The sequence below is a fragment of the Mus pahari genome, chromosome X (genome assembly GCF_900095145.1).
Source record: "Mus pahari chromosome X, PAHARI_EIJ_v1.1, whole genome shotgun sequence".
NCBI lineage: Eukaryota > Metazoa > Chordata > Mammalia > Rodentia > Muridae > Mus > Mus pahari.
Window position 1 is genome coordinate 28,799,268 of NC_034613.1, and position 14,542 is coordinate 28,813,809.

The 14,542-nt window shown below is 44.2% G+C and overlaps 1 protein-coding gene across 1 annotated transcript in view; it reads right to left on the bottom strand.

The window, feature by feature from the left end:
* The window catches only part of Septin6 (septin 6), a 70,854-nt gene that overhangs the window by 14,378 nt on the left and 41,934 nt on the right, over window positions 1-14,542 (bottom strand). Inside the window, exons 5-6 of the mRNA XM_021188190.1 lie at window positions 10,628-10,789; window positions 3,775-3,917 (exon numbers count right to left, since the gene is read on the bottom strand). Coding sequence (XP_021043849.1) covers window positions 3,775-3,917; window positions 10,628-10,789 — 305 coding nt within the window. The remainder of the gene's footprint in view (window positions 1-3,774; window positions 3,918-10,627; window positions 10,790-14,542) is intronic.

Consider the following 14,542-nt stretch of genomic DNA (forward strand, 5'->3'; position numbering starts at 1 on the left):
TGAGTTCGAGGCCAGCCTGGTCTACAGAGTGAATTCCAGGACAGCCAAGGCTACACAGAGAAACTCTGTCTCGAAAAACTATAAAAAAAAAAGAAAGAAATGAAGTCTTGGGCCTATGCTTTTAGGAAGCCACAGTTTAGTGGGAAAGCATGTGTAAACAGAACAATACAACACAAAACCAAAGCTACAAACATGAAGGTAAGGTTGCAGTGCCATAAAAGCCCAGAAGAGGGAGACCTACAAACTCCCAGGAGGCATCCCCATAGACACAACCTCTTGGATAACTCTGGAAGGAAGAACAGAATTTATCAAGCAGATAATAGAACACAATCCCCACCAAGCCTGTAGAAGGTTAGGCAAGGTCATATGGAGGGCAGGTTGCAAAGTCAGGCTTCAGAAGCAGATAGTGTAGGGGAAAAACCATAGACAGAGTCTCCAAAGAGCAAGGAAAAAGAACCAGGGTAGCAATAGGTGGTGGGGAAAAAGGAGGGGCAGACCTCTGGTGTGGCCCATATGGGGAAATAGAAGCTTCCAAAGAGGTGTTTTTGCCAAGGGTGGATAATGGCATGAACACGGCAATCTTAAGCAGGAGAAAGTGCGTACCATTCTTTGCCGTGAGGGCAAAGGTATCCATTTGGGATGGTGAGCAAGAAGGTGAGGGATGTGGACTAAGTCACAGCAAAGTGGATTTCTGGCTAGAGGACTGTTGTAAGTAGAGCTCTGTCAGGATGTCTCCAGATCTGTCTCCACTGTGTTGGGTGGTAGTGTTTGGTCATGTACAGGAGGAAGGTAGTGTTTGAGATGATAAACAGATAAGTTAGCCAAGATTCTGTCTCTCAGGGTCTGGAGGAGGGCAGTAGGGACAGAGAGGAGGGGGTCTGGAATGACGGGGTTGAGAACAGTTTTATCATCATAGATGGTCAGATATGGTCATCAGAAGTATTTGTCCAAACTCCAGGGTGGTCCATGTACTTTCTGCTTAAGGGCCCTTACATGACATGAACCCTACCTGTTGCCTTAGAATACTGGCCCCTAACCTTCCTAATGCTGCTACCTTTTAACACAGTTCCTCATTTTGCGGTGACCACCAACCATAAAAATTATTTAATTGATACTTGATAACTGTAATTTTGCTACTGTTATGAATTGTAATACAAATATCTGATATGCAGGATATCTGATATGTGACCTTTGTGAAAGGGCCATTTGATCCCACAAAGGGTTGTGACCTAAGGGCTGAGAACTGTTGCCATAGAACATAAACTAGTATAAAAAGTTGCATCAGTAAAGTAACGTCTCAGGACCAAGCTATATGTCTCTGCTTCTCCAACTGTAGACTGCAATCCCTGGTCAGGAGGAATGATTCCAGAACCAGGCAAGATAGTGATACCTGTAATTTCAGCACTTAGGGGGTTGGCTCAGGAGAGTCAGGAATTCAAGGCTAGCCTCAACTACACAGTGAATACAAGACCACCTTGGGCTACATGAAACCCTGTTTAAAAAGTGAGGCAGTGGTGAAAGAAGGAATAATTCTAAGTTTTCTTTAAGGTTCCCAAGAAGTATTCAATTGCTTCTTCACTCAAAAAAAAAAAGTCAACTCAGGAGTAAAAAACAAAACAAAACAACCCCCCCAAACCACTACCACCCCCCCAAAAACAGTCTGGGATAAAAGCAGTCTAAGTTGGGCATGGAAATCACTGGAACATTGCTGGTTTGTCTCCTCCCACCTCAGGTTTCTGTCTGTCAGGCCTCAGACTCCAAAGAGGGTGACTCTTGGTCTAGAAGTCACTTGCCAGGGTTCCTACTGAAACACGCCCAGCTCCAAATGACAGGGAAGCACAAAATTTAGTGCACCTCTGACCATCTTCTCTTACCTATGGGACATCCAGACAGGAGATGGAGCTCAAAGATAGAGCACTCATCTAGCATGCATGAGACCCTCAGTTCCAGCCTCAGCACCACAAAAAGGAAGAGGAATAAAATGCAGCTACTGCCAGCGGGTTTTTGCTGTGCCTTGAATCATTCCAGTGAGATGGACAACTCACTTCCAACATTCACCTTTGCTTTTTTGAAGCACCGTTCAAGGCTGCCTTTGAACTCATGATCCTCTCATTCCAGTTGCCCCCCCTCCACCCCTCCCAGTGCTAGACTTACAGATGTATGCTACACTTCTTGGGTGCCCACTCTCTATTATTTGTCCAAGGGTTGGGATGAATTTACAGAGAAACTGCCAGCTATGGCACAATTTACAGCTACAGACTCAGGTCCCTAAACTTCTGCCCACTGCAGTGTCCTAGAGCTTGTATGATCTACTAAACTGCAGAGCATAGCATAGCATAGCATAGCATAGCATAGCATAGCATAGCATAGCATAGCATAGCATAGCATAGCATAACATAATATGTCTGAGGCACACTACCAAAAAACCTGTGATGAATGGATGTAAATATATGATTCTTTAAAATTATGAAATAATCATATATGTACGGATATGTATATATAAATGTATATAAGTTCATGAAATAGGTATGTGCAATTTAAAGAAGTTTTAAATTTAAACATTTTTAAATATCTCCACAACTGAAGGTACTATTACCAGTACCTTGGGAGGTCCTGCTGGCCTCTTTTTGATATCAAGTCCCTCTCTCTATTCCCTGCCTCCTCTGGCAATGAAACGTTAGCGCTATCCTGACTGTGGGTTTATCATTCATTTGTATATTTTTAAATTTTAATTTATTTTAAGTGTGACAGGGTGTGGGTGTGTATGTGTGAACTCGTGTGAAGGTTGGAGGACAGCCTTCAGATGTCAGCTCTTTCCTTCCACTGTGTGGCCTCTGGGGATCAAACTCAGGCCAGCAGGCTTGGAGGAAAAGGCCTTTACCCCTCCCCCACAAGCCATCGCGCTAGTCCTCTTTTTTAGAGATTTATTTTAATTTATATTGTGTGTGTGTGTGAGAGAGAGTGTGTGTGTGTATGTATGTGTGTGTGTGTGTGTGTGTGTGTGTGTGTGTGTGTGTGGTGTTTACATGAGATGCCTGCAGAAGCCAGAAGAAAGTTCTGATTTCATAGAGCTGGAGATAAAAGTGGAAGTGACTCTTGTGACGTGGGTGCTTAGAATGGAGTTCAGGTCCTCTGCAAGAATAACAGGTGCTTTTTACCTCTGAGCCATTGTTCCAGCTCTTGGTGTGTGTGTGTGTGTGTGTGTGTGTGTGTATTTTAAAACTGTTTTATCATTCATTACTTGTGCATGAATTTATAAAAACATATTATCATGTTATTTTAGCTTGCTTCTGGAATTCATATCATACGCAGGCTTGTGTGATTTTATTTAGCTCAGTGTTGTGTTTCTGAGATCCATTCACGCAGATGTAGCTATCATTCATTCATTTTCACCTCTATCTAAGATCCCATGATATGACCGTTTCACAAATTACCCCGTCTATTTTTATGGACACCTCATTGTTTGTAATAATTTATCACTATTATTCTCTGTTGTGAACATTCTTGTGCCTCTCTTAGGGACACACTCACTTGTATAGTCCTTTCTATGCTGTGCCAAATCCATTTGTCTTTTGTTGTGTTTGGAGGTAGTTACAAGGGAGTGTTTTCTTCATTAGAGACAAAGGGAGTCTGCTCCCATCCTAGAATCCAGGCACAGGGCCAGAGCTTGCTGCTTGTGACCCACTGTGGCTGTTTGAGATCTAAACTGAGTAGCAGAGGCAGGGGGACAAGCTAGGAACTTGTCATATCATGGCGGGGGGGGGCAGCAAAAACACAGAGGAGGGGCTCTCTGAGTGCAGCCCATCTGCAGGAGACTCACCCTGCACAGTCCCCCAAGGATACTGCCGAGCCCGCAGCATCTTGTTCCCTATCTTCACTTCTTCTGCGCTGCCAACAACAGCAAACGGCAGGTGGGCCTGGAACAGAGGCAAACAAGCACTCAGTACTCCAGAAGAAAGGCATCGAGCAACCCGTGATGTAACTGCTGCTCATCTCCAGGCCTTTGGGTGCTCCCTCTACAACATCACTCACTGCGTCAGCATTTGAGAGGCATTCAGTAAGCTCCAGAGCTCCACAGCTATGCAGGGATAAGAGGCCTCCTTCTCTCCTCCCTGCTCTGGAATTTAAGATAACAGATAACAATGGCATGGTCTCCCACCTAGGGAACAGAGCAGGAGCAGGTGGCTATTGCCACAGTCACAGTTGCTGCGGGCTGGAGGTAGCATCAGAAAGGGTTGCACACAGCTGTGGGGCATCGCTACTCCCTTCCTTCCTAGAGTATGAGAGCACAGTCGAAAACCACTAAGATGGACTGTTGTTATTCTTGTCGAGGCAAGGGCTCACTGACCCCATGAGCCTGGAGGGCGAGTCACCACATCTTCACCCACAAGCTCTGATGGTGCACTATAAGGGGCACAAAGAAGTAGAAGATACATTCCCTTGCACTTTGGAAGCTTGTACTTTTGTTGGGGAAGCCTAAATTACATACTTGAACTCCTGTTAGATACTGTGCGACCAAGAGCAAATAGTAGGTACTTCATAATACTCCTTGAATGGAATAGGAAACAGGACGAAAGGGGCATGAGCTTGGTGTCTGCGGGAGAGATGAGGGGCAGTGACTGCAGAGGGCTAGACTGAGGGAGGAGGTGAGAAGGAAAACCATGTTGTAGCATCATCTGCTTGCACCCTGGGCTCTCAGCTCTAAAGTGATGGAGGAGGGACCGTGTGTGAAGTGGGAGGCACTTCTCTAGGCTCAAGAAGAAAGAAAGAAAATAGCAAGAAAATAAAGGCATAGGAAATGGCAGTCTTCCCTTAGGCCTGTTATTTTATCATCAAGGGACACTGTCAGAATGATAGGGTCACTCGAGTCCTCTCTTCCGCAAACTCCTGTCATTTGATTCCCCTAGCTCTGTGACTATTCCCGAACACACAGCCCACACCAGACTGAATTCTGAGGCTTCCTAGAACCTCCCACAGCATGCTTCTCTGCAACTGGCATCAAAGATGTTTCTGGAAAGTACAGGCAAACATCATTTCCTTATATGTTATTGGAGGGAGCCAGAACAGACTGCTTGAAGAAGTCATGCATGTACTGAACTCCCAGGCTAGGTCTTTGCAGGAAGCAGGGTGGCCACCACACTTTGGCTGCCAGTCTTCCCAAGCCACCTAGGGTGGTTTATATTCTGTGTCCTGGCTAAATAAACAGCGTCTGCTAGAAGTCAATTAAGCACAGCAGGCTAGGAGTCACTGCAAGTCAGCTGTTCTTGAAAGACACATGGCTATGACAACCAGTGCAGAGTCAGGCACGATAGAGAGGCGTTTTAACTTTCAATTACACCACCAGGTCTTATCCATGATACCTCTCAAAATAGAGGCCAGACTTTCTCCCCCACCCTCCCTATTTTAGGTTCCTGCAGAAAGTGGAGAAGCGGTGTTTCATGTACATGGCTCGAGGGAGGAGACTCTTAATCGTTGTAAGACAAGGCCCCTGCTGACACATGATGAGCAGATTGATAAAAGGAACCTTGTGTAATTCTCCCTAAGTGTCTGATGAGGGATGCCAAGATATGAGATCTTCCAGGGACCTTGTGTAATTCTCCCTAAGCGTCTGATGAGGGACAGCAGATATGAGCTCTTCCAGGTGCAGAGTGCTATTACAACACACAGCCTCAGGCTTGTCTTGAAAGTCTGGCCCCAGAGTCACTATTTAGTCCGTTTTGTACAATCACACACAGACACACACAAAAAAGATACCTGAGGCTAAGAAATTCATAAAGAACATAAGTGGACTTCTTTTCCATAGTTCCAGAGACTGAGCACCTAAGCTCAAACTAGTAGCACATTTGAGTGTCTGATGAGAGTTTTCTTGCTACATCTTCCCATTGCAGAAAGTGGATGATCAAGTTGGCTAAATTCTGCATGAAGCCTCTTTTATAAAGACCCTTACTCCTATTAGTGAGGGAGCAGCCCTTATGACTTATCTAACCATAAAGGCCTAATCTCTCCCTCCCTGACTCCGACTCCTTCTTTTTTGTTTTTTGTTTTTGTTTTGTTTTGTTGTTTGTTTGTTTGTTTTGAGACATGGTTTCTCTGTGTAACAGAGCCAGCTGTCCTGGAACTCACTTTGTAGAGCAGACTGGTCTTGAACTCACAGAGAGCCTGAGTGCTGGGTTTAAAGGTATGCTGTGCTGCCACCACCTGGCTCCTCACCTCCCAATCTCTCTTCTTTTCAAAAGAGATTTATTTTAATTGTGTCTATCTGTATATGGGTGTGTGCATGTGAGGGCAGGTGTACACAGAGGCCAGAAGAAAGGGTTAAATCCCCTGGAGCTGGGGTGACAAGAGGTTGTGAGTCACCCTATGTGGGTATTGGAAACAGGACTAAGATCCTCTGTGCTCTTAGCCTCTGAACCATTTCTCTAGTCCCCTTCTTTTTAAAAATCATTAATCCTAGGAATTGAACTCAGGGCTTTACACATGTCAGGCACATGCTATACCACTGAGTTCTAGATTCCCAGCCTTCTTTAGTTTTTGTTTTGAGATAGGGTCTCACTAAGTTGCCCAGACTGGGAACTCTCTCTGTAGTCTAAGCACATCTTTAGCTTGTGATCCTCTTGCTTCAGCCTGCAGGGTGGCTGAGATTATAGGGCTGCATCATCAGGCCCTGAAAGGCTCCATCTCCTATTACTATCACATGGGCAACACTTTCAAATGGAAGCATTACTTTTCCAGGTTCACCTTGAACTCTCCTTGGTCCACTTGAAAGTTGTTTGACGATCCATCCTGCATGACTTACTCTATCCTTGCACAACCACATGTATTATGCTTTGAAGACTGGAAGGGTGGTTTTCTAGTTTTTTTTCCTTTTAGGCTACAGACACCAGAATCTTTTCTGGTGATGTATACTGACTGGCTTTGGTTTCTTCCCAGGGAAAAGATTCTGGTGTCTGTAGTGGCTAAACAAGACTGTCACCTGATTCCATCAAATACCATTGGTCATCCCAACAGAAGTACATGGAAACAATGTGGGTATCATTGATGAATCAAGGGAGAGGGCAGGCTTGAGCCTCTAACCTCCCTGTGATCCAGTTTGCCAACCACGTGCCCTTACTGTTAAAATCAAACCCAGTGCCTAACAACGGCCAATTAACTGGGCTTAATTGAGTTCTGGACCTGCTCTTTAACCCCTAGCTACAGTTTGTGTTTTTCTAAAAATAGCATTACATTTTTGTTTGTTTGTTTGTTTGTTTAAACAGGGTCTCATTTAGTTCAGGCTACCCTCCAGCTCTCTGTGTTGTTGAAGATAACCTTAAACTTCTGATCATCCTGCTTCTACCTCCCAAATGCTAAGACTATAGGTGTGTCATTCTGCCAGACCAGTAACATTGTATCTAAATAATAAGTTGGGCACAGTGACTCTGTCCTATAATTCAAGCAATCAGAAAGCTGAGGCAAGAAGGTCACAAGTTTAAGAACAGCCTTGGCTACATAGTGAAACCATGTCCCAAATTAATGAATTAATGAAAACAATGTGACATTTTGGAGACTTAACCTCTACAGCTTTGAGAGCCATCCCAGAATGAGTTGAAAGTAGCACGGAGCAGACTCACTCCATCTCCCACCCCACAATTCTGAAATAAGGTTTTCTAGAGCCACCCAAAAGCCAAGGGCAAAGCCAGGCATGCTCCCCCATGAATATCTTTTACTTGGGGATAACAAGGGCAGCTGTAAAGTCTTCTTGAACTATGTAAAAAACTCTTCTGCCTCTTCGATTTCCCTTGATGATTGACTGTGCAGCAGGCAGGACTAGGGATCCGGAATCACAGCTAGATTGGAAAGGCCGGCACCTGGTCCTCATGGCACCCAAGCACCCCTCCCCACCCCTGGTGATGCCACTGTATGGTTTCTCTACAGACTTTGATACCGTTGGAATGGTGGCAGGTGGGCAAAGCACTCTTGTGTTTATTATAGCAGTGACTCCTTTCTCCTGTCTCCCAATCAGCATACAGAACACAAAGGCTTCCCATACAGGCCCCTCCCACAGATATCCCCAAGTCTAGGTATCTTAGCTCTAAGGCACCCCTTCTCCTTCCTTCCCATTCAAGAGAGCATGATGGAATACTGAGCAATACTCCTTACGGGGGTGACCCTGAACCCATGAGATTTAGCTTCCTTTTTTTTTTTTTTTTGGCCAGGTCTTGTTAAATGTAGCCTATGCCAGACTCAGACATGTAATTCTCCTGCCTCAGTACTGGGATCACAGGCATGCACTGCCACATCTAGCTTTTTTTTTTTTTTTTTGAGACAGGATTTCTCTGTGTAGCCCTGGCTGCCCTGGAACTCACTCTGTAGACCAGACTGGCCTCAAACTCAGAAATCCGCCTGCCTCTGCCTCCCAAGTGCTGGGATTAAAGGCATGCGCCACCACCGCCCAGTCACATCTAGCTTTTAATTGAATTCTTCAAAGTGAAGCAGTGATGAACTATGGACTGTTATGAACATCATGGGACTCACAAGCTCTCCTTTGCCACAGCAGCATGCTTGAGAACTGTTGCTTCATAACACTGGCAAGTTTCCAACTCTGAGGCTGGAGCAGCCCTGGGCTGAGCAGGAAGCCAGATGTGAGAGGAAAACAGAGCAAGGGTGATTGTCACTCTTAACCCATAATGTAGTGGCAATGACGGGACATCTTCATATTGCTGAGAACTTCTCAGGCCTATTTGTTCCTAGCAAATCAAACCACAAGTATGAACATTGCTTGATGACTCAGAGAAAATGAGTTCAGAAGCTATCTACAGGGACTAAGGTCCTGAGGTGTGTAGAGACTTCTAGACATCAGTGCAAGCCACACCCAGAAAGCACTTCCCGTTTCTCTACAGGTTGTGTGCACCTTTTCTGGTTTTCTTGTCCTGTCCTCACAGTCCCTCATTTCCATCCAGATGCCCTGACTCCTGGAGAAGATGGCACTGTTTTGTGTTTTGTCATTTTTATCCATACCCATCGCAGGTCACGGGGAACACAACTCCACCTACCACAAGGCATGCAGACTTGAGTCAGTTAAGTCAGACTTGTCAAGGCAGATGAAGGGCTTCTACTAATAAACCTGTCTCGGGTGGGCTGTGCTGATGGGCAGGACATGAGGCTAGACAGTGACTTGCTGCCCGGCTATGCTAATTTGTTGGCCAATTCATAGGAGGTGGCAGCTGATGTTGTAATGATAACTTAGAGGGCACCAGCAGCAGGAAAATTTGCTAAAAATGGCTTTTATTACAAGACTTTCCTGAGTTTGGCTGTCCCCTGACATTATGTCATTAGGAAAAACTGATGCCTCTCAATAGAGAGAAAGAAATCTGTTCCTGAAGCAGAGGCTTGCTGAAAGCTATTAGCTGTCTCCTGGAAATCCCAACATTGAAGCTTCCAGAGCGACAGCAAGCAACACATTGTAAAGAAGCACGGGGAGTGTTTGACTCTCTGCCTTCATTATTACTCATTCCTCTGGGGGTGAGGAGGAAAGAGGACTCGTTTTATAAATTCATTCATACTTAATAAGGTAAAGCATAACCTCGACGCTTAAAAACAACATCACTGGGGCTGGAGAGATGGCTCAGTTTTTCAGAGTACTTGCTGCCCTTGCAGAGGACCCGGGTTTGATTCTCAGCATCCATAAGGCAGCTCACAATCATCTATAACTCTAGTCACAGGGATTATGGTCTCCCTGCAGATTGTACACACATGATCTACTTACACACAGGCAAAACACTCATACACATAAAATTGACATAAATAAAATCGTTTTTTTTTAAAATCACTTGTGGGTATCAGCAAAATTGGAGGCTATTTTTCATTGTCCCTCTTTGACAACAGGGATTAATTCTTGGACAACAGCCCATCCCTCTGAGGCCAACCAACTTTTTCAGCCTTTATGCCTTTTGCTGGACTAGCATTGTTGGGATCAGCAACATACAAGGTATGTCTTTCCTGCAGTCTACTCTGGCTTAGATATGAGGGCTGTTGAAAAGGTGGTCAGAGGGCTGGAGGGATATCACAGTGGTTAAAGCACTTGCCTGGTAATCTTGAGGACCTGAGTTGAGAGTTGGCCAAGTACAAGCACCTACCTGCAATACTAGTACTTATAAGGCAGGGGCAGGGGAGCCCCAGGGCCCATAGGCTAGCAGAGACTATGAGGTTTTGTTGAGCTCTGGTTTTAGCATAAGACCCCACCACAATAAATACAGTGGAGAGTGATTGAAGAAGACCCCCAACATCAGCCTCATGTCTCCACACACATGTACACATACCTGCACACACATATGAACACATACATGAGCCACAAAGGAGGAAGAGGAGGAGAGCAGAAGGAGAGGTCTAGATTCCCAGCTTGCCACTCAGTCTAGAGTCAGCCTTTGCCCTTTCCCTGGTTACTAATCTGTGTTGCTGAGGCTTTGCAGCAGCCATCAGTAGAAAGAGGAGCTATTTAGGCTCTGGATCCTCTGTCATCAATACCTGAGACTCAGATAATCAAGAGTTACCACACTAAGATGGATGACGAAGGTACTTCGCTGCTTCTTATCAAAGACTGATCATAAGAACACCAGACTAGAAAGGCGAACCCTGTGTTCCCACTCACATTCATGGTTCCATTGATCTCAGCCACCGACTCATCGTCTGTGGGGAACTGATAGATCTGGACTCCATTGCTCACAAGTTCACTGGTGATTTTGATCTTGAATTTTGCCAGCTCACTCTTAGAAATGGCATCTGATTTGGCAATGATGGGAATGATGTTCACCTAGGAGAAAGAAGAACAAAGTGGGATTAACTGTTGTTGACTAGCAACTGACAACTGAATAACCTAGGGCTTCCATTAGCGCCTAGAGGGAAAGCTCAGCCTCTCTCCCTGTACTCTCCACCTTTGGCCAAACAACAATATAATACAAAATAATGACTACTTACTATGCTTTGGCCACTGGCTATGGCTTAGTATAATTAATCTTAACAATAACTTTTCCAGAAGGTCTTTTCCTAGTGTCTTGCCAATGTCAAATTGAACCACACAGAGGGTAAGTAACTTGTCTAAGGCCACAGGACAAATAAGTAGCTGAACTAAAACTTCCACTCCAAGTCAGCCTTATCCCAAAGTAACAACTCTGAGCTACCTACCTTGAAATCAAGGTTACCCCTAGAGTGATTCAAAGAAGAAAGATGACAGGGAATCTGTGGTTGACAAGGTGACAGGTGGACATTTGTTGGTAACAGTAAGTTGTCCCAACCTATTCAACCTAGGCTTGCCCCAGCCAGATATAACATGTATCCATGTAGGAGGTATCAAAAAAAAAAAAAAAAAGAAGCAGGGACAGAACTTGGTGACGATGGACATGTGACTCTCTTACTTGGAGCAGCTAATTAAGCACAGAAGAACCAGTGATACCAATCTGACATGAAACTTATGCAGAAATGGTAGACTGGGCTGGGCAAAGAGCTCAGTTGGTAAGATGCTTAGTTCCATCCTCAGCTCCACTTATAATCCCAGCACTGGGGAGGTGGAGGCAGGAGGATCAACTCAATGTCATCTTCAATTATATACTGGGTTTGAGGGTAGCTTTAAGCTTCACAAGATCCTGTCTCACCACCCCGTACCCCCATCCCACCCCACCCAAGTTACTAATGTTTGAGTTGGAGGATTTGTTTCTGGGTAAAGAAAGCAGGTGTGAATGCCCAATTTCAGATAGCAAGAGAAAGGCCCAGTGCAAGCCCAAAGTTTAACCTGCCTGAACCGTGGTCCTTGAAATTTGGAATGGGAGAAAGCATTTATTGCCAAAGGTAAAGGAATCTGTCATGGGCGTGGTTTGTGGAGACAGAGCATACTAAAGCTCACATTTCTGCATAGAATGGAGTCATTCTTGCTCATAGACTCCATTGGGCAGCATGAATGGTACTCAGGCCCGGGGTTCTGAAAGGAGAGCATGGGAAGTCCTGTCTCTTTTGAACTTTCCAAGTCCCCCAAAGGCTCATATCACATAGCTTAGGATGTTGGTCCAAGACTAGGTCTTGCAGTTATCTTATTTGAAGTCTTGGGGTGTGTGTGTGTGGGGGGGGATGGCAAGAGATCAGAATCTTTGCCAAGGCATAACCACAGGCAAATCTAAATTTCCTTGTCATTTTTTTGGTCCAAGTCCTCATTGGTACACAATAAACATAAGCCAAAAATTGCTTACTTAATGCAGCCCACCCACCAGACTGCCCAGCACATGGCTCACGGCTACCCTATACTGTGGCATGCTGGGCATGAAGACATTTGAGAAGCAGCCTATTATTCATGAGCAGTGAGCTCATTGCTACAAAAATGGAAAAACTACTCTTATTCTGATTATAGCTGACATTCAGTTTTTATAATGGCTATGCTCCCAAATGACTAGATGTAAATTAGACTTTTGTATACTGAAATAAGTTGCAGTTAGAGAGCTAGAGCCAAATCTCAGCTTCATTACAACTTGTCTGACCTTGAACAAGCAATTTGCCTCTCCACGCCTCAGTGATCTCATGTGTAAAATGTGACTAACAGTACCTGACTACACTAGATTATCAGGACAAAAAGAGGGCCCAGTCTCTATTGCTAGAGACAACACTTCCACATTCTCATCAAACACCGAGAAGCTGAGCAGGCCTAGTTAGAGCCTTATCCCCCACTGACTAGTGCTCATGGTACTGGAATATACTTTGTACACTACCAAAGGAGAAAGACAATCACCCACTCAGCTACAAACCCTGCAATGGTCACCAGCCCGAGTGAGATGCCAACGTAATAGTGGCACATCCATTGTGGAAGTAACCAACTGCCTTCTGGTTGGAGTTAAGAGTCACTCCATGAAATGGAAGCCATGCCTGACAGTGCTATACCTGAGACTGGATAGGGCATGGACCTAGGGGAAAACCAAATATTATAGTTCTGCTCAAAGAATGTTGCATAAAAGGACTCCTAACAACATTCCGCTATATTCATAGATCAGTGCCTCGTTCAACCTTCATCAGACATGCTTCTTTTTACAGTAGATGAGAACTAACACAGAGACCCACAACTGGACAATGTGTAGAAAGTGAGACTTTGGAGCATTCAATCCTAAATGAGATGCCTTCATCAAACTTGTTCTCCCAGGACTTAGAGGTTTATGTGGAAGAGGAGGTGGAAAGACTGTAAGAGCCAGAGGGGATGGATGATACAATGAGACTGAGGCAGATATCAACTCACAGACTCTGTGACAACATGCACAGGGCCTGCATAGGTTCAAGCCAGATGGAACTGCTGAGAGAGGGGATGTAAACACAGGCACCATCTTTATCCAAACAGTTGTCTATAATTGATACCTACTTGCAAAGGAAAAGTTAGGTTTTTTTTTCCCAATGAAGTCTCCCTGAGTATATTAAGTTCATGATAGGCTCTATGCCCAGCAGTAGATGGCCAACACAAAATGTTTTTGCAGATGTTTTGTCTCATATTACTCTGTTTAGGCTTTTTTTCCTTATGGATCTTCTATTTAAATACTTGGTTTTTGTTTTCATGAAGTTTCTTTTAGCTTTTTTTTTTTTCAACAAGAGAGAGAGTGAGAGAGAAAGTACATGGATTTGGGTGAGGAGGACCTGGGAGGAGTTGGGGGAGAGGAAATCCTGATCAGAATACATTGCATAACATTTTTTTAGATTTAAAAAAAATCTAAAAATGACAAAAAATTATAATAAAATAGGTTTTCTTAAACAATCAAAAAGGAACACTTTCCACTGACTAAGCTTTTTCTGCATAAGGATCCTGAGAACCCAAAAACACATCAGGTGGCCATGGCAGTCTGCCTGTAATTCAGCCTCAGGAGGCAGAGACAGAGAATTCCCAGAGCAAGCTAGCTTAGCAAGAGTAGTCATACGGCTGAATTCTGGCATGGCTGAGACTCTGTCTCAATGAGCAAGGTGAAAGGGAGATGGCGGGATGATTCTGTTATCAATCTTCATTCTCCACTTGTATAAGCACCCATTCACATATACACCTACATATGTGTACCTGCATGCATGCAAACATGCATATGTACACATGAACAACATATAGCACATATACAAGCCGAAAAGAAAGATGAAGTAACATGTATACATATACAGTGTCTGATGCATGCCAAATGTTAGGAAAGAAAAACTATAGTAATTAGGCTTTTTAAAGAATTCAATGTTCAATTTGTTTTGTTGTTATGCTGCTGGGGACTTAGGTTTAGCGGTTCAGGGTACTCGTTGCCCTTGCAGAAGACCCAGGTTTGGTTTCCAGCATTTACTTGTTGGCTCACAACCATCTCTATCACCAGTTCTAGGAAATTGGACATCTTCTGAGCTCCTTCAGCACCAAGCATGCAGACATGCAGGTAAAAATACTCGAAAACACAAAATAAAAGAAATCTAATTATTTTTTTAAGATTTTTTAAAAATTTATTTATTTATTATATGTAAGTACACTGTAGCTGTCTTCAGACACTCCAGAAGAGGGCGTCAGATCTTGTTACGGATGGTT